Source organism: Anomaloglossus baeobatrachus, chromosome 9, assembly GCF_048569485.1.
Source record: "Anomaloglossus baeobatrachus isolate aAnoBae1 chromosome 9, aAnoBae1.hap1, whole genome shotgun sequence".
In the NCBI taxonomy this organism is placed as follows: Eukaryota; Metazoa; Chordata; class Amphibia; order Anura; family Aromobatidae; genus Anomaloglossus; species Anomaloglossus baeobatrachus.
Genome location: NC_134361.1, coordinates 171,188,464 through 171,208,944, shown reverse-complemented (window position 1 = coordinate 171,208,944; position 20,481 = coordinate 171,188,464). Strand labels below are relative to the sequence as shown.

The 20,481-nt window shown below is 51.2% G+C and overlaps 1 protein-coding gene across 1 annotated transcript in view; it reads left to right on the top strand.

Annotated features, from left to right (window-relative positions):
* Positions 1 to 20,481, top strand: part of CLCN5 (chloride voltage-gated channel 5) — a 116,720-nt gene that overhangs the window by 38,319 nt on the left and 57,920 nt on the right. Inside the window, exons 5-6 of the mRNA XM_075324039.1 lie at positions 10,239 to 10,338; positions 12,365 to 12,552. Coding sequence (XP_075180154.1) covers positions 10,239 to 10,338; positions 12,365 to 12,552 — 288 coding nt within the window. The remainder of the gene's footprint in view (positions 1 to 10,238; positions 10,339 to 12,364; positions 12,553 to 20,481) is intronic.

The following is a 20,481-nucleotide window of genomic DNA, read 5'->3' as shown; positions in this document are numbered from 1 at the left end:
AGACAGAGCCTCCACCCTTTTAAAATCAGATAAATACATAATTTAAAAAAAAAAAAAAAAAAGGGTTTGCGGTTCCCCTCCTCCCAATTTCGATACTCAGCCATTATAAAGCCAACTGCTCTGCTGGAGGTTGGTATTCTCAAACTGGGGAGGCTCATGGTTATTGGGCCCCCCAGCCTAAAAATGGCAACGTGCAGCCACCCAGAATTGTCACTTCCATTAGATGCGACAATCTCGGCACTTTACCTGGCTTATCCTAATTGCCTTTGTTCGGTGGCAATCTGGGTAATATCTGCACGTTGCGGATTCAGGCATGAATGACTGAGCCTCGGCTGTGAGTGGTGACATCACTCAGTTTATCTGCGGTCACAGGCGGGGTCACGTGGGAACCTCCAGCAGTGACCGCAGATTGAACACAGTGACGTGTTTTTTTTGTTTTTTTTTTGCCAAGAGATGCAAATTTTCCTGACATTTATGCACCATACTCTTGCACCAAATCTGCATCTTCTGGCAAAAAAACACATCTAAACATGATGCGGTTTTAATGCGGTATTGAGGTGGGGTTTTTTTTTTTTTTTTTTTTTTTAGCCAAAAGATGCAAATTTGGTATAGGAATGTGATGTATAAATTTCAGCACCAAATCTGCATCTCTTGGCAAAAAAAACACACAAAACCATTTTGATGCCATTTTGGTGCGGTTTTCTTACAGGAGTTGTAAATCTGGTGCAGACATTTCACTTTCAGGTGAGGTCACTGAGTTTAATGAGGTCACCTGAGCTCAGTTTAACTGTGGTCACAGGTGGGGTACCTTGGGAACCTCCAGCTGGGACCGCAGGTAAACTGAGTGACGTCACAGCTGTGGCTAATTCACTCTCTGTCTGAATGCACAGCGTTTGTACATGTTCTGGAAGTAGTGTTACAGCCGCGTGGGAGTTTTGGTAAGTATAGCGCACATGCTTTATTCCTATTTTCTTTCTTTTTCCTTCTTTTTTTTATTTTTTTAATTATCTGGGTGGCCGAATCCGGACAGTTACTTGGAATTCCCTGAGAACTCCAGGTCCGTGCACGGATAATTGGTATCCTGTGTGGATCCGAACTTTTACAGTTGAAGTTCGCCCATCACTACTTAATTAATTAATGCAAAAAACACTGTTATTCAGTTGAACCTTCCCTTTTTAGTTAACTCACAAACTTTATTTTTGGCAACCCACCCATTAACTGTGCGGCATATAGGTATAGACCTGACCCTCAACTGCAGGCCAGGTGAACAAGTGACATTGCAGTGCTGTACACTTATGGACCTGCACTGTCGGGATACCTGCCCGCGGCTTGTGTCTGCTTCACTCTGTATCCTGAGATGTACACTATTTCTAATCTTCCAGACCGACTGTGGTATGTGAGTGATTTGGGAGAATGGCATCTGCTGGTGGCAATGCTGCAAATCATTAACCTTCACAAGTCCAAAACAAAAACTGCTTTTAAAAAAAGGGCTGGATGACTTCCTCAGCAAAAATGCTATTGTGTGTTATAGACAATTTAGTGACTACTGTATAATGGTGGAGATCGCTTCAAGAACTTCAACTAAAGGTTTTTTTTTGTTTTTTTTTTTAATCTAGATAACTATACTTAAAGTGTTTTACAGTTCATTAGCTGCTACTGCTAATACATGTTACAATAAAATACGAAAATACACAATATAAAAGTGAAAGTTTATCAATGAATAATTTTAAAAACAAGATAAAAAGTAATAGAAATAGTGCAACAAAAAAAAAGGGCTATGTACTCCAATTAATGTATCACAAAAGTACAAAATTTTATGCAAAAAGGAGTACAATAATATTCATAAATACCAATTATTACAATATATGAGATACAGCAAGAATAAATAACACACCCATAAATAGTATCTGTACCCGTATAGCAGCAATAATACATTAGTAATCGCACAAGTTACAAATTATGATATATGCACAAATTTACACTTATAAAAATATAATAAATTATAAATTAATCTCAATTTATAATAGTGTGAGAATGGCACCAAAAAAGGGTTAATTAAAGTGCAAATTTTATTAAAGTGCAAGTTAGGGGTACTTCTCACATAGCGAGATCGCTGCTGAGCCATGGTTTTTGTGACGCAGCAGTGACCTCATTAGCGATCTCGCTGTGTGTGACACTGAGCAGCGATCTGGCCCCTGCTGTGAGATCGCTGCTCGTTGCACACAGTGCTGGTTCATTTTTTGGACGTTGCTCTCCCGCTGTGAAGCACACATCGCTGTGTTTGACAGCGAGAGAGCAACGATGTGCAGGGAGCTGGCTTCTGGCAGCCTGAGATAAGCTGTAACCAAGGTAAATATCGGGTAACCAAGCGAAGGGCTTTGCTTGGTTACCCGATATTTACCTTTGTTACTAGCGTCCAACACTGTCAGGCTGCCAGTGCCGGCTCCCTGCACACGTAGCCGGAGTACACATCAGGTAACTAAGCAAAGTGGTTTGCTTATTAACCCGATGTGCACTCTGGCTAGGAGTGCAAGGAGCCAGCGCTAAGCGTCGTGCGCTGGTAACCAAGGTAAATATCGGGTAACCAAGCGCCGATATTTACCTTAGTTACCAAGCGCAGCATCGCTTCCACGCGTCGCTGGGGGCTGGTCACTGGTCGCTGGTGAGATCTGCCTGATTGACAGCTCACCAGCGACCATGTAGCGATGCACCAGCGATCCTGACCAGGTCAGATCGCTGGTGGGATCGCTGGAGCGTCGCTAAAGTGTGACGGTACCCTTATAGCTGGATATCAGTAATAGTGATAAAGTACAAATTGATAAGCAAGGAAACCTAGATATAGGTGTCAATAAAGTGCATGATGAAAGTAACCAAGAGATTAGTTTACAGGGTATTGCTGTATCAAAGGGTGATAACAGAGATTAATTTATAATCTATTATATTTTTATAAGTGTAAACTTGTGCATATATCATCATTTGTAACTTGTGCGATTACTAATGTATTTTCTTCATCGTTCCTATGGGAGACCCAGACCATGGGTGTATAGCTTCTGCCTCCGGAGGACACACAAAGTACTACACTCAAAAGTGTAGCTCCTCCCTCCGGGCTATATACACCCCCTGGATGACAATCTAACCAGTTCAATACTTTGTGTTCAGGAGGTCACACACACACATGCATTCTCTGATTTTTAATTTTTAAGATTTTTTCAAAGATTTGGACGAAAAGCGGGTCCAATCTGGACTCCCGGCATGTCCCTTCTCACCCCACTGTGTCGGCGGTGCTGTTAAGGTTGACTTTACAAGGCTGGAGCCTTCACATGCCGCGCTCCTTCACCATCCCTCGGGCTCTGGCTTGAAGTGGGAGCCATCACGGTTCTCTCTGCTTTGCAGGAGACCGGTCTCCATCCGCAGCCCTGTCGGGATCCTGTCGGACGGAGCGTTTAATCCCCCCCAGGGACTTGGCCCTGCGTCTCAAAGCTAAGTATTGAGACATTTTTCAGGGGTCCCGGGTACGTTTATTAAGGGGAGAGTGTGTCTTTTGACTGTACTGTGAATTCCGGCCGGTTCTCTGGATTTATCCTGAGAACCGCGCCGACGGTGCCTGCTCGTCGGCCGCATGTAAAAATCTAGGCCCCGGCTTCAGTTGCGGCCTAGTTTCGCTTTCAGCTTCCCCTGCATGTCAGTCATGCAGGGGAGCAGTGCGGCGCCGCCCACCGGCCGTTCAGCATCGGGGAGGACACTCCTTTCTGAGGAGATGTTCCCTCCCCTGTATCTCTCCTTGGCCGTCCGATTCCCGCTCTTGGGCTAATTCCCGCCCCCCCTCCTCACTCCAGCGCCATTTTCTCAGCGTTCACATGCTGATCGGCGCTGGCTGCTGCAGCTGCTGCATCGCTTCACTGGGGGTCCGAGCTGTGGAATCCGGAGGGCACACAGGAATCGGTCTGGTAAGCCACAACCTCTGGTTGTGGGCTTTTATTATACACTCTCAGGTGGTCTTTCTACAGGAGTGTATTCTTACTGCAGGGTCTCCACCTCAGCAGCATGTCTGTCACTAGGAGCAAGAAGGCTGCTAAGCTGTACGCTATATGCACTGCATGTCAGCTCATTCTGCCAGAACCGAGCACATATCCACATTGTGATGCCTGCTCTAACATGGTGGTGCCTCAGCCTGGAGCCTCCTCAGGGGTCCCTCAGCCTGCTCCGGCCCCGGTGGCTGAACCCCCGGCTTGGGTAGCATCTTTTTCCAGAGCTATTTCCCAGTCTTTTGCAGACTCTATGGGACAGCTGTCCCGGACTCTGCTGACCATGCATCAGCCCCCTTCTCAGGGCGCCCCTGCTGCTCCGAGCTCTGCAGAGCTATCAGAGCATGTTTTAGGACCCCGTCCTCCTAAACGGAGACGCAGGGACCCTTCTCCTTCCTCGTCCCACGACTCTGATTCACGAGCTGAGGTGCAAGGCGAGGAAGATACTTTTACTGTGGGCTCAGACGCTACCTCTATGTATCCCATTGACTTATCTGAGGGTGATGCGGATGTTAGTAACTTGATTGCATCCATTAACTCCGTACTGAACCTCAATCCACCAGTGTCAGAGGAACAAGCCTCCCTGGTAGAAATACACCAGTTTACCTCTCCTAAGAAAGCTAGGAGTACGTTTTTTAACCACTCCAGTTTTCAGACCACTGTTACCAAGCCCAGGGCCTGTCCTGACAAACGCTTTCCAAAGCGTGGCTCTGATGACCGTTTTCCCTTTCCACCTGAGGTGGTTAAGGAGTGGGCTCAGTCCCCAAAGGTTGACCCTCCGGTGTCTAGAGTCTCATCCCGGACAGTCGTATCTGTGGCCGATGGCACCTCTCTTAAGGATCCACTGACCGCCAGGTTGACCTTCTGGCCAAATCTGTATATGAGGCGGCAGGAGCCTCGTTCTCCCCGTCTTTTGCAGCAGTGTGGGCTCTTAAGGCAGTCTCTGCCTCTCTGGCGGAAATACATTCCCTTGCCAGGGACTCTATACCCGAGATGGTTGCTTTAACTTCCCAGGCCTCGGCTTTTTCATCCTACGCCATGTCTGCCATTCTGGAGGCTTCTCACCGCACGGCGGTGGCTTCCGCTAATTCCCAAGCGATCCGAAGGATCTTGTGGCTTCGAGAGTGGAAAGCAGACGCTTCTTCTAAGAAGTTCCTTGCTGGGCTCCCCTTTGCTGGGTCCCGGCTGTTCGGTGAACAACTGGATGAAATTATTAAGGAAGCTACTGGCGGGAAGAGTACTTCCTTGCCACAGTCTAAAACCAGGAAACCTGTCCAGGGCAGGAACCAGTCGAGGTTTCGTTCCTTTCGTTCCTCTAACTGGTCATCCTCTAAGCCCTCAGCCTCGTCCACTGCCTCAGCCAAGGATCGTAAACCCAACTGGCGCGCGAAACCGCGTCCTCAGAAGAGCGGAGGAGCCGCTGCCACTAAGGCAGCCTCCTCTTGACTATCTGGTTGCGCCAGCAACGTCCTTGGTCGGTGGCAGGCTCTCCCACTTTGGCGACGTGTGGTTTCAACACGTCTCCAATCAGTGGGTGCGGGATATCATCTCCCACGGCTACAGGATAGAATTTTCTTCCAGCCCGCCAAACAGATTTTTTCTGTCCATTCCCCCCTGCTCCAAGGCCGCCGCCTTCTCACAGGCCGTGGCATCCTTGCAGGCCAACGGGGTAATTGTTCCGGTTCCCGCCCGGGAACGGTTCAGAGGTTTCTACTCAAACCTCTTCCTTGTCCCCAAGAAGGACGGTTCCTTCCGGCCCATCCTGGATCTCAAGCTTCTCAACAAGCATGTTCAGGTGCGGCGCTTTCGCATGGAATCTCTGGGATCGGTCATTGCCTCAATGACCCAAGGAGATTTTCTAGCATCCATCGACATCAGAGATGCCTATCTGCATGTGCCTATTGCGGTTTCACACCAGCGTTGGCTACGCTTTGCAATCGGAGAGGAACATTTCCAATTCGTGGCTCTCCCCTTCGGGTTAGCCACGGCCCCTCGGGTATTCACCAAGGTCATGGCAGCAGTGGTTGCGGTCCTGCATCTCCAGGGGTTGGCAGTAATCCCCTACCTGGACGACCTTCTAGTCAAGGCCTCATCCAGTGCAGACTGCCAGCGGAATGTCTCGCTCACTCTCGCCACTCTAGCCCAATTCGGGTGGCTGGTCAATCTGCCCAAGTCCACTCTGATCCCGACCCAGCAACTCACGTATCTAGGGATGCAATTCGAGACTCTGCCGGCACTTGTGAAGCTGCCCTTAGTCAAACAGCAGTCCCTTCATCTGGCGGTGCGCTCTCTGTTGAAGCCCCGCCGTCATTCCATCAGGCACCTCATGCAGGTGCTGGGTCAGATGGTGGCGTCAATGGAAGCGGTTCCCTTTGCCCAGTTCCATCTACGTCCTCTGCAGCTGGACATTCTCCGCAGTTGGGACAAGCGGATCTCTTCCTTGCACAGGCTAGTGGCTCTGTCGCCACAGACCAGGAGCTCTCTTCAGTGGTGGCTTCGGCCCCTCTCTCCTGTCTCAGGGACGCTCCTTCCTGACTCCGTCCTGGGTGATCCTCACCACGGATGCCAGCCTCTCCGGCTGGGGAGCAGTATTTCTCCACCACCGAGCACAGGGCACTTGGACTTCGTCCGAATCAGCCCTCTCGATCAATGTGCTGGAAATCAGGGCTGTTCTCCTAGCTCTCGTAGCCTTCCACCACCTGTTGGCGGGCAAGCACATTCGAGTCCAGTCGGACAACGCGACAGCGGTTGCCTACATCAATCACCAGGGCGGGACTCGCAGCCGCCTGGCAATGTTGGAAGTTCAACGAATCCTTCAGTGGACGGAGGACTCCAAGTCCACCATATCCGCAGTCCACATCCCAGGCGTAGAAAACTGGGAGGCAGATTATCTCAGCCGTCAAACCGTGGACAGCGGCGAGTGGGCCCTGCATCCGGCAGTGTTCAGGTCAATCTGCCGCAAGTGGGGCACTCCGGAAGTGGATCTAATGGCATCCCGGCACAACAACAAGGTTCCGGTTTACGTGGCTTGCTCCCACGATCCTCAGGCCTTCGCAGCGGACGCGCTGGTTCAAGATTGGTCTCAGTTCCGTCTGGCCTATGTGTTTCCCCCTCTAGCGCTCTTGCCCAGGGTTCTGCGCAAGATCAGAATGGAGGGCCGTCGAGTCATAATCATTGCTCCGGACTGGCCCAGGCGAGCTTGGTACCCAGACCTGCTCCGTCTGTCCGTAGAGGTGCCCGGACCGCCCAGACCTTCTCTCTCAAGGTCCGTTTTTCCGCCAGAATTCTGCGGCTCTCAGATTGACGGCGTGGCTCTTGAGTCCTGGATCCTGACGGCTTCAGGCATTCCTTCTGAGGTCATCTCCACTATGACTCAGGCTCGGAAGTCTTCCTCGGCCAGGATTTACCACAGGACTTGGAAGATTTTCCTGTCCTGGTGTCGCTCTTCCGGCCATGCTCCTTGGCCGTTCTCCTTGCCGACCATCCTGTCCTTTCTACAGTCCGGTCTGCAGCTAGGACTGTCCCTCAATTCCCTCAAGGGACAAGTGTCGGCTCTGTCGGTATTATTCCAGCGGCGTATCGCCCGACTGGCTCAGGTGCGCACCTTCATGCAGGGCGCATCTCACATCATTCCTCCTTACCGGCGGCCTTTGGATCCCTGGGATCTTAATCTGGTCCTCACGGCCTTACAGAAACCCCCCTTTGAGCCTCTCAGGGAGGTTCCCTTGTTTAGACTTTCTCAGAAAGTGGTTTTTCTAGTAGCCATAACGTCTTTCAGGAGAGTCTCTGATTTGGCTGCGCTCTCTACGGAGTCACCTTTTTTAGTGTTTCACCAAGACAAGGTGGTTCTCCGCCCGACTCCGGATTTTCTCCCTAAGGTGGTGTCTTCTTTCCACCTTAACCAGGACATTTCATTGCCTTCCCTTTGTCCGGCCCCTGTGCATCGCTTTGAGAAGGCGTTGCATACCTTGGATTTGGTGCGGGCGCTCCGAATCTATGTGTCACGCACCGCCATTTTTAGGCGGTGCACCTCACTTTTTGTGCTAACCACGGGTCAGCGCAAGGGTCTCTCGGCTTCTAAACCGACCCTAGCTCGTTGGATTAGGTCGGCCATCTCCGATGCCTACCAGTGTTCTCAGGTGCCCCCACCGCCAGGAATTAAGGCGCACTCGACCAGAGCTGTCGGTGCCTTCTGGGCTTTCAGGCACCAGGCTACGGCTCAGCAGGTTTGTCAGGCTGCCACTTGGTCTAGTCTGCACACCTTTTCGAAGCACTACCAAGTGCATGCTCATGCTTCGGCAGAGGGGAGCTTGGGCAGACGCATCCTTCAGGCAGCTGTCGCCCACTTGTGAAGTTAGGTTTTGCCTACTTCTCAGTTTGTTTATTTCCCACCCATGGACTGCTTTGAGACGTCCCATGGTCTGGGTCTCCCATAGGAACGATGAAGAAAAAGAGAATTTTGTTTACTTACCGTAAATTCTTTTTCTTATAGTTCCGACATGGGAGACCCAGCACCCTCCCTGTTGCCTGTTGGCAGTTCTTGTTCCGTGTGTTTCACCGGCTGTTGTTGTAGATAGAGGTTCCGGTTGTTCCGAGTTTTACTCTATTTCTACTTATGGGTGGATGTCCTCCTTCAGCTTTTGCACTGAACTGGTTAGATTGTCATCCAGGGGGTGTATATAGTCCGGAGGGAGGAGCTACACTTTTGAGTGTAGTACTTTGTGTGTCCTCCGGAGGCAGAAGCTATACACCCATGGTCTGGGTCTCCCATGTCGGAACTATAAGAAAAAGAATTTACGGTAAGTAAACAAAATTCTCTTTATTGCTGCTATACGGGTACAGATACTACTTATGGGTGTGTTATTTATTCTTGCTGTATCTCATATATTGTAATTATTGGTTTTATCAATATTTATTGTACTCCTTTTTGCATAACATTTTGTACTTTTTTTTGTACTTTTTTTGATACTATATATTTATATATATATATAAATATACATATAAATATAATTTTTTTTTTTAGATATCCTTCACTTTTATTTTGTGTATTTTTGTATTGGCTATTATTTGTATGGGTACATACTGTATTTTTCAGACTATAAGATGCACTTGTTTTTCTCCCAAATGTCAGGGGAAAGTGGGGGGTGCGTCTTATAGTCTGAATGTGGGGCATGGCTGCGGGTAATGAGTGCTTTGATGGAGCGGGTCATCGGTGGTATGCGCAGGCTGTAGCAGCGCCTACCATGACCACGTGGGCTCACTCATTGCATTTAAATGCATTGTCCCGCCCATCATCTCTCAGCGCTGAAGCCGGTGCTGACAGGTGGGCGGGGTGATGGGCGAGGGGTGCGCGCATAATTAGCAGCCGGCCCGTGTGATGACCCCTGGAAACTACAGCCTGGAATGATCATGTGCGGCTGTATTCACTGCCCTCTGTGCATCATCATCAGCACGGGGGGCAGTGAATAAGTACGGTATACTCACCGTTCCCCTGCAGCACTGCGCTGTCCTCCTGTCTGCCGGCCCGCTGATCTGTGTAGAGAGCGGGGTGAGCACAGCGATGACATCATCCCTGTGCGCACCGCTAGTTTCCACAAACATCAGCGGGCCGGCATACAGGAGGACATCGCGATGCTGCAGGGAATGGTGACTGGCTCCACACAAGTTAGCGGTGCTGCTGCTGACACAGACAGGAGGAGGAGCGATGCTGCTGTAGGGAGGAAAGGTGAGTATAAACGTTTATTTTTGTGTGCCACAGGATGCAGGCCATATACCCAGATGGAGGTATATAGCAGGATGAGGGTATTTATCAAGATGGGGGTATATATCAGGATGGGGGTATATAGCAGGATGGGGGTATATAGCAGGATGAGGGTATATAGCAGGATGAGGGTATTTATCAAGATGGGGGTATATAGCAGGATGGGGGTATATAGCAGGATGGGGGTATATAGCAGGATGGGGGTATATAGCAGGATGGGGGTATATAGCAGGATGGGGGTATATAGCAGGATGGGAGTATTTATCAGGATGGATAGTGGAGACTAAACTGAAAGTGATCAATGAAAAACTAATATGCATTTTAGTCTTTTCTGTGTTCTGCGAGGTTTACTGTCCTCTCTAGGCTGATCAGACAGTTCTGTATTTCTGCCCAGCTTTCTGGCTGTTGTGCAGCTCTTTTGTAAGTTATGTTGGCGATTTTCTATTTTTCAGATCCTCAGCAAAAGTAAAGAGTCGGCGTGGGCTCTATTGCGCAGTGTCAGCGATGCGTTTTCTGGATGGTTATTAATGCTGCTGATTGGCCTTTCTGCAGGTAACTGTTATGTTTTCTAAATGATAAAGTACTAAATTCATCGGATATCACAACATATTATATGTGAAAACCTATAAGAGAAAAGGCACTTTATGGGGCATTTAAAGGTTTATTCTCAAGTTGTCCCTAAGCAGCTCTTAGTTCTGCAGTCTCCTTACTTCCTGGATTCTGGGGCAGATGCTCCTCTTGGAGTGACAGTTCTGGTCAGTAGAAGAGCTGTAGCATTAGCTGAACTTCTGCTGAGTTTGTAGCATTACTGTTAAGGCCACGTCTCACTAAGAAACATCGCTAGCAACATTGCTGCTGAGGCACGGACTTGCTAGCGATGTTGCGGTGTGTGACATTCAGCAACAACCTGGCCCCTGCTGTGAGGTCGCTGGTTGTTGCTGAATGTCCTGGACCATTTTTTAGTTGTTGCTCTCCCGCTGTGAAGCACACATCGCTGTGTGTGACCGCGAGAGAGCAACAACTGAATGTGCAGTGAGCAGGGAGCCGGCTTCTGCGGACGCTGGTAACCATTGTAAATATCGGGTAACCAAGAAGCCCTTTCCTTGGTTACCCGATATTTACCTTCGTTACCAGCGTCCGCCGCTCTCACCCTGTCAGTGCCGGCTCCCTGCACACATAGCCAGACTACACATCGGGTAATTAACTAAGCGGTGTATGCTGGTCACCAAGGTAAATATCGGGTTAGTTACCCGATATTTACCTTGGTTACCAAGCGCAGCATCGCTTCCACGCGTCGCTGCTGGCTGGGGGCTGCTCACTGGTTGCTGGTGAGATCTGCCTGTTTGACAGCTCACCAGCAACCCGTGTAGCGACGCTCGAGCGATCCCTGCCAGGTCAGGTTGCTGGTGGGATCGCTGGAGCGTCGCTTAGTTTGACGGTACCTTTACACATTCATCTATCAGTATTTTGTTCTGGAGTGTACACTGCTATCACTGTATTGACTTAGAGATAACGGGGCATTTGAAAAAGCGCACAGCTACTCAGGAAAGTGAGAGCTGTTATTAGCTCTGGTTGCTGCCTATGGGGGCGGAAGGGGAGGGAGGTGAGCAGCTAACTGGGCTGGAGAGAGGTGGATGGTATGTTAGGCATTAAAGGGAACCTGTCACCAGATTTGGGCCCTATAAGCTGCGGCCACCACCAGTGAGCTCTTATATACAGCATTCTAACATGCTGTATATAAGAGCCCAGGCCGCTGTGTAGAATGTAAAAAACACTTTATAATACTCACCTAGGGGGTCGGTGTGGTTCAGACTGGTCAGATGGATGCCGCCGTTTTCCGGGACTGGCGCCTCCTCTTTCGGCCATCTTTGTCATCCTTCTTCTGAAGCTGCAGTGCATGATGCGTCCTACGTCATACACACGCGTCGGCATTGAGGTCCTGTGCAGGCGCACTTTGATCTGCCCTGAGCAAGGCAGATCAAAGTATTGTAGTGCGCCTGCGCAGGACCTAAATACCGGACTGTGTGCATGCGTAGAATGTGTCCCCCACCCAGGCTTCAGAAGGACTAAGATGGCCGAAAGAGGAGGCGCCTGTACCAGAGAACAGCGGCACCTATCTGACCAGTCTGCACCACACCGACCCCCTAGGTGAGTATTTTAAAGTGTTTATGTTCTACACAGCGGCCTGGGCTCTTATATACAGCATGTTAGAATGATGTATACAAGAGCCCACTGGTGGTGGCCGCTGCTGTTCCTTCCATATCGATCACCTACAATATGCCAGTGGACAAAATAGATAAGCTGCGGAAATATACCATAGGAGTTATAACACCGCTGTCGCCAATCAGTGGAGAAAAAAGCAATTGCTTGAAGCAGTATTTTTTTTTTTTTTTGAATCTCTTGGACCTAATAAGGTGTTCACATACAAACCATTTTTCAGCCCCATGTTTGGGTCTTTATCCATTGTACACAAGGTGTAAACCTGATGAAGGTTCTGATACGGAGCTGAAAACCAGTTCATTTTGAACTCCACTTTATATTTTGTTTCCTGAATGTTTGTTGTTGTGTTGTCTAATAGGCTCTTTGGCGGGTTTGATTGACATATCCTCTCACTGGATGACGGACCTAAAGGATGGCATTTGTGTAGAGTGGTTCTGGTTTAATCATGAGCAGTGCTGCTGGAAGTCTAATAATGTGACTTTTGACGACCGAAATAACTGTCCAGAGTGGAGAAACTGGTCTCAGTTAATAATTGGCCAGTCTGAGGTAAGGTATTACATTCTAGCTCTATGCATCCACCAATCTATCTCACTGTATAAAATAAAGTGCCTGCACCATTTATACAGAGAGACACAGAGAATGTATTCTCTGCAGTATAGGTGTGCGCCTATATAGCAGGATATGCTCGTGTTCTGTGATAAGCATAAAGCTATTATCACACACGTAAAAAGAGTGGAGCAGGAATTTTCTACAGGTGGTTCAGCAATAAAACGGAGTATGTGGCCTTTAAATGGGTAGTCCACTGCTCGGACAACCCCTTCCCAATCAATATTTTTTCCATTTTTAAAATAATAACACTTACAGTGGAACCTCACTTAACGAGTAACCCAGTTAACGAGAATTTCGCTTAACAATCAAAGCTTTCTGTAAATTGGTAACTCGGTTTACGAGAAAGCTTTGCTGTACGAGCAAAATACTCACCGCACACACTTCCGGTTCCGTACATCCACCGCGCTTTGACCCGCTCTTGCAGTCCACACAAGCACGCACAAAACACACACAAACAAACACGCTCACACATACAGTATTATGCTCACCTTACCTTCTGTTCCATCGCCGGCCTCCTGGGTCTTGTAGTTTGCCGGTGCATCGCGACGAGGGAGGAATCCTTGCGGCGAACTACAAGACCCAGGAGGCCGGCGATGGAACGGAAGGTAAGGTGAGCATAATATGTGTACCTTCTGTTCCATCACCAGCCTCCTGGCTGTGTATCGGTAACAATCGGCGGCGAGGCAGGAACTTCTGCTGTCAGACGCTACTCAAAGGCAGCCTGACCAATCAGAGGCTCCTACCTTTGACGTCAGCGCTCTGGGTGCGGAAGTTCCTCCCTCGTCGTCATGGTTACCCGATACACAGCCCATGCTAGCGAACAGCAAGTCTCACCAGGCCAGCGATGGAACGGAAGGCAAGTTGAGCATATAATGTGCGTGCATGTGCGTGTGTCTGTGCATGTGTGGAATGGCACAACAGGGGACCAGGATGGGACATTTAACAAGTTGTGGAACGAATTGTCTGCATTGCAATGATTTCCTATGGGAAATCTTGCTTTGCTGAATGAGTAACTTGGTTAACAAGCACACTCCCAGAATGGATTGTTCTCGTTAACCAAGGTTCCACTGTATACTCCCAGTCAATGCCGATGCTGTTCCAGCAGTGTTGGCAATTGCTCTCCTGGGATTGCATAACTGTGTGATGTTACTTGATCCTTTGGGCTAATCAGTGGCTTCTTCACTCTCCTCGCCTTTTGAAAAATCGCTTACATTTGGAAGAAATGAGTAGAACTGTTCTCTATCTTCTTCCAGATTAAGTTACATAATCCCAGGAGAGCAAGTGCCGACACCGCTGGAACAGCACCAGCACCGAAATGTTGTTATTTTTAAGAAGGGGGGAAACTTCAGTTTGAGAAGGGATTATCGGAGCAGTGGATAACATCTTTAACTCCTTTTCACACATTGACGTATGTGTATGTTGTGGTGAAGTGTCATTTACTGCTCCTGTACATTTTAGAGCAGTGCCATCTACAGCAGGAGCCAGTTATCACATACAGCTTGGCTTCCACTGCAATGGCCAGAATCACTCCCATCTGCAATGTGACTGGTTTATAAAACACTGCACACTCCTACAAACACTCCAATAAACAAAGTACATTTTAATCAATTGATCCATGAACTATATCTAAATTATATTATATCGAAATTGCGTATCACCATAATTGCATTATTCCTGTCAACTAATCACAATTAAAGTGCACTATGAAAGCTATAAAAACTATTTCTTTGTCGCTCCATTGGGAGACCCAGACAATTGGGTGTATAGCTTCTGCCTCCGGAGGCCACACAAAGTATTACACTTTAAAAGTGTAACCCCTCCCCTCTGCCTATACACCCTCCCGTGCATCACGGGCTCCTCAGTTTTATGCTTTGTGTGGAAGGAGGCACACATCCACTCATGCATTCTCATATTAGTTATATCGGTTGGAAGAAAAGAGGGCCCCCACGGGGCCCCCGGCATGTTCCCTTCTCACCCCACTACGTCGGCGGTGCTGTTAAGGTTGAGATACCCATTGCGGGTACAAAGGCCGGAGCCTCATGCCGTTTCCTTCACCATCCCTTAGCGGCTCTGGGAGAAGTGGGATCCTGACCGGTCATCCATTTACTGGGACCGTGCTCCCTCCGCAGCCCCTCTGGGAATCTGCCGGACAGGAGTCTATTCATCCTCAGGGACCGGGCCCTGCATCTCTAAGGTACTCTGTGTCCCCATGGGGACTGTGCATGGAGCGCCTTCTTCCCGGATGCTGCAGCAGCTGCTGATTTGTGAAGACCGGCGGACTTCCGCGCCGACCGCGCTTGCTTGTCGGCCGCGGTCTTAAATTTAGTCCCCGGCTTCATCGCGGCCTAGTAGCAAAGCTCCCGCCCCCGGGCCTGCCTGTCAGGGGTAAGGGCGGGACTGCCGACCTGCCGTCGGATGTGAGGGCCGGAGCATCCTGTATGTTTCCTCCCCCCTCACTGATCACTGTGGGGACCCCAGATTCTCGCACTTTCCTAGCGCCGCCCACGGCTCCACTCCTCCCCAGAGAGCTCCGGCAGCCATTTTTTTGGCATTCTGCCGGTGGAGGATTATCAGGAAAGAGCTCTGCAACTCTGGGAGACCTAAGGCAGGGAATCTGGAGGACACACACTCCGCTTTTTAGCGGTCGGTAAGCCACACCGGTCACCGGGTGCTGGTCCCCTTAGGGTGCCGGAATAGATACGTATTCTATATATATATTTCTGTTCGGTCGGGCTGTATACCCCTTCCCATATACCCTCAGTGATCACTCTCCTAGGAGACAACAGCATGTCGTCCACAAGGAGCAAGGGTGCTAAGGCACAGGGTTTTTTTGCGACCTGTACCTCTTGTGCGGCTATGTTACCTGCAGGTTCCACCTACCCTCACTGTGAGCAATGCTCGACCCCTGTTTTGCTTGCTCAGCCGGAGCCTCGGTCACTAGTGGGCCCCTCGGCTCAGGTAGACCCCCCTGCTCCCCCTGTCCAGGCGGCAGGGACAGAGTTTGCCGTTTTTGCTGAGAAACTCTCTGAGTCACTTTCACAATCCATGGCTTAGTCTATGGACAAATGGTCTGCCAAGCTGCTAGAAGCTTTGCAGTCCAGACCGGTCCTTACACAGGCCCCGGGCCCTGTTGGATCGTCGCCTCCAGGCACCTCTCGGTCCGCGCCGCAGCGCGCTCCCAGGGGGGGCCCTAGGTCTCACGTGGAGGACTCCGGCCCGGACCACAGTCCCAGACCGGCTAAGCGGGCTCGCTGGGAATCTTCCCCGACTTCTTCACGCTGCTCGGGTTCCCAGCTTGAGGACTCTCTGGAGGACGAGGCGGACGTCGCAGCTCAGGGCTCTGACCCTGACGTTGCTCTCAATCTTGATACACCTGAAGGGGACGCCTTAGTAAATGATCTTATCTCGTCCATCAACCAGGTGTTCGATCTATCTCCCCCGCCTCCACCTGTAGAGGAGTCGACTTCTCAGCAGGAGAAACACCAGTTTCGGTTCCCTAAACGTACACGGAGTGAGTTTTTCGATCACTCTAACTTCAGAGATGCTGTCCAGAAGCCCAGAGCGGTTCCGGACAAGCGCTTTACTAAGCGCCTTACTGACACACGTTACCCCTTCCCCTCTGACGTAGTTAAGGGTTGGGCTCAATGTCCCAAGGTGGATCCTCCAGTCTCTAGATTGGCGGCTAGATCTGTGGTATCGGTTGCAGATGGCTCATCGCTGAAAGATGCCACTGACAGGCAGATAGAGCTCCTGGTGAAATCCATCTATGAAGCCACGGGTGCGTCTTTTGCCCCGGCTTTTGCAGCCGTGTGGGCACTCCAAGCTATCTCAGCTTGTCTGGCTGAGATTAATGCGGTCACACGTAATTCTGCTCCGCAGGTTGCGTCTTTGACTTCTCAGGCGTCAGCTTTTTCTTCCTACGCCATGAACGCAGTCCTAGACTCTGCTAGCCGTACAGCGGTGGCATCCGCTAATTCTGTGGCAGTCCGCAGGGCCATGTGGCTGCGCGAATGGAAGGCAGACTCTGCTTCCAAGAGGTTCTTAACCGGTTTGCCGTTTTCTGGCGACCGATTGTTTGGCGAACGATTGGATGAGATTATTAAGGAATCCAAGGGAAAGGACTTCTCCTTACCCCAGTCCAAACCGAAGAGACCTCAGCAACGGAAAATACAATCGAGGTTCCGGTCCTTTTGTCCCTCCGCCAAGCCCCAATCCTCTTCGTCCAGCAGGCCGGAGAAAGGCCAGAGGAACTCCTATGCGTGGCGGTCTAGGTCACGCCCCCAAAAAGCCGCCGGAGTCAATGCCTCCAAGGCGGCCTCTTCATGACTCTCGGCATCCCCGAACCGCATCCTCGGTCGGTGGCAGGCTCTCCCGCTTTTGCGACGCCTGGTGGCCACATGTCCAAGACCGATGGGTGAGAGACATTCTGTCTCACGGTTACAGGATAGAGTTCAGCTCTCGTCCCCCGACTCGTTTCTTCAGAACCTCTCCGCCCCCCTGCTCGGGCCGACGCACTTTTTCAGGCAGTGGACGCTCTGAAGACAGAAGGAGTTGTGATCCCCGTTCCCCCTCAGGAACATGGTCGCGGCTTTTACTCCAACTTGTTCGTGGTGCCAAAGAAGGACGGATCATTCCGTCCCGTTCTGGACCTCAAACTACTCAACAGACATGTGAGCATCAGACGGTTTCGGATGGAATCTCTCCGCTCGGTCATCGCATCGATGTCACAAGGAGACTTCCTAGCAGCGATCGACATCAAGGATGCTTATCTCCATGTGCCGATCGCACCCGAACATCAACGCTTCTTGCGTTTCGCCATCGGGGACGAACACCTTCAGTTCGTGGCATTGCCTTTCGGCCTGGGGACAGCCCCACGGGTGTTCACCAAGGTCATGGCATCCGTTGTGGCGGTCCTACACTCTCAGGGCCACTCGGTGATTCCCTACTTAGACGATCTCCTAGTCAGGGCACCTTCTCGGGTGGCGTGTCAACACAGCCTTACCGTCGCTCTGGCGACTCTCCAGCAGTTTGGGTGGATCATCAACTTCCCAAAATCCAAGTTGACACCGACCCAATCACTGACTTACCTCGGGATGGCGTTTCATACACAGTCAGCGGTAGTCAAGCTACCGCTGGACAAACAGCTTTGTCTGCAGGCAGGGGTGCAATCTCTTCTTCGGGGTCAGTCACACCCCTTGAGGCGCTTCATGCACTTCCTGGGGAAGATGGTGGCAGCGATGGAGGCAGTGCCCTTCGCGCAATTCCATCTGCGGCCACTCCAATGGGACATTCTCCGCAAATGGGACAGGAGGTCGACTTCCCTCGACAGGAACGTCTCTCTTTCCCTTGCAACCAGGGCTATATTTTGCCTTCGTGCTGCCCTAGGCACTTTAAGTGGTCGCGCCCCTTAGTGACAACGTAAAACTGAGTTTTCGCACACGACATCTGTTTAAGGCAGATCTACTTTGTAAAACACTTGAAAAAGTATCAATGAGAAACGAAGGGCACTAACCCCCCCCCCCCAATGGGGATCACCACAGGCACATCAAAACATAGCATGAGTATAAAATATTCCCACCACACCGTCCCCACTTATATACTGTGACTGTCACACTGCCCTCCCTTATAAATTATATCCACCACACCTTCCTCGATTATGAAATATGATCTGCACATTGTCCTCACATCATGCTGCCCCCTCCCCACAGTGTCCCATGCATGCTGCCCCCTCCTCACGATGTCCCATGCATGCTGCCCCCTCCTCACAATGTCCCATGCATGCTGCCCCCTCCTCACAATGTCCCATGCATGCTGCCCCCTCCTCACAATGTCCCATGCATGCTGCCCCCTCCTCACAATGTCCCATGCATGCTGCCCCCTCCTCACAATGTCCCATGCATGCTGCCCCCTCCTCACAATGTCCCATGCATGCTGCCCCCTCCTCACAATGTCCCATGCATGCTGCCCCCTCCTCACAATGTCCCATGCATGCTGCCCCCTCCTCACAATGTCCCATGCATGCTGCCCCCTCCTCACAATGTCCCATGCATGCTGCCCCCTCCTCACAATGTCCCATGCATGCTGCCCCCTCCTCACAATGTCCCATGCATGCTGCCCCCTCCTCACAATGTCCCATGCATGCTGCCCCCTCCTCACAATGTCCCATGCATGCTGCCCCCTCCTCACAATGTCCCATGCATGCTGCCCCCTCCTCACAATGTCCCATGCATGCTGCCCCCTTCTCACAATGTCCCATGCATGCTTCCCCCTCCTCACAATGTCCCATGCATGCTGCCCCCTCCTCACAATGTCCCATGCATGCTGCCCCCTCCTCACAATGTCCCATGCATGCTGCCCCCTCCTCACAATGTCCCATGCATGCTGCCCCCTCCTCACAATATCCCATGCATGCTGCCCCCTCCTCACAATGTCCCATGCATGCTGCCCACTCCTCACAATGTCCCATGCATGCTTCCCCCTCCTCAGTTTCCCATGCATGCTGCCCCCTCCTCACAATGTCCCATGCATGCTGCCCCCTCCTCACAATGTCCCATGCATGCTGCCCCCTCCTCACAATGTCCCATGCATGCTGCCCCCTCCTCACAATGTCCCATGCATGCTGCCCCCTCCTCACAATGTCCCATGCATGCTGCCCCCTCCTCACAGTGTCCCATGCATGCTGCCCCCTCCTCACAATGTCCCATGCATGCTGCCCCCTCCTCAGTGTCCCATGCATGCTGCCCCCTCCTCTCAATGTCCCATGCATGCTGCCCCCTCCTCACAATGTCCCATGCATGCTGCCCCCTCCTCACAATGTCCCATGCATGCTGCCCCCTCCTCACAATGTCCCATGCATGCTGCCCCCTCCTCACAGTGTCCCATGCATGCTGCCCCCTCCTCACAATGTCCCATGCATGCTGCCCCCTCCTCACAATGTCCCATGCATGCTGCCCCCTCCTCACAATGTCCCATGCATGCTGCCCCCTCCTCACAATGTCCCATGCATGCTGCCCCCTCCTCACAATGTCCCATGCATGCTGCCCCCTCCTCACAATGTCCCAAGCATGCTGCCCCCTCCTCACAATGTCCCATGCATGCTGTCCCCTCCTCTCAATGTCCCATGCATGCTGCCCACTCCTCACAATGTCCCATGCATGCTTCCCCCTCCTCAGTTTCCCATGCATGCTGCCCCCTCCTCACAATGTCCCATGCATGCTGCCCCCTCCTCACAATGTCCCATGCATGCTGCCCCCTCCTCACAGTGTCCCATGCATGCTGCCCCCTCCTCAGTGTCCCATGCATGCTGCCCCCTCCTGACAGTGTCCCATGCATGCTGCCCCCTCCTGAGTGTCCCATGCATGCTGCCCCCTCCTGACAGTGTCCCATGCATGCTGCCCCCTCCTCACAGTGTCCCATGCATGTTGCCCCCTCCTCCCAGTGTCCCATGCATGTTGCCCCCTCCTCACAGTGTCCCATGCATGCTGCCCCCTCCTCACAGTGTCCCATGCATGCTGCCCCCTCCTCACAGTGTCCCATGCATGCTGCCCCCTCCTCACAGTGTCCCATGCATGCTGCCCCCTCCTCAGTGTCCCATGCATGCTGCCCCCCTCCTCACAATGTCCCATGCATGCTGCCCCTCCTCACAGTGTCCCGTGCATGCTGCCCCCTCCTCACAGTGTCCCGTGCATGCTGCCCCTCTCCATGAGCTCCTAATGCTGCCTTCCTCTTTTCCATAATGACATCTCCATGCTGCCCCACTCATCATACTAAGACCACCACACTAGCGCTTATGCTGAGACACCCCTCACACACACACACACACACACACACACACACACACACACACACACACACACACACACACAC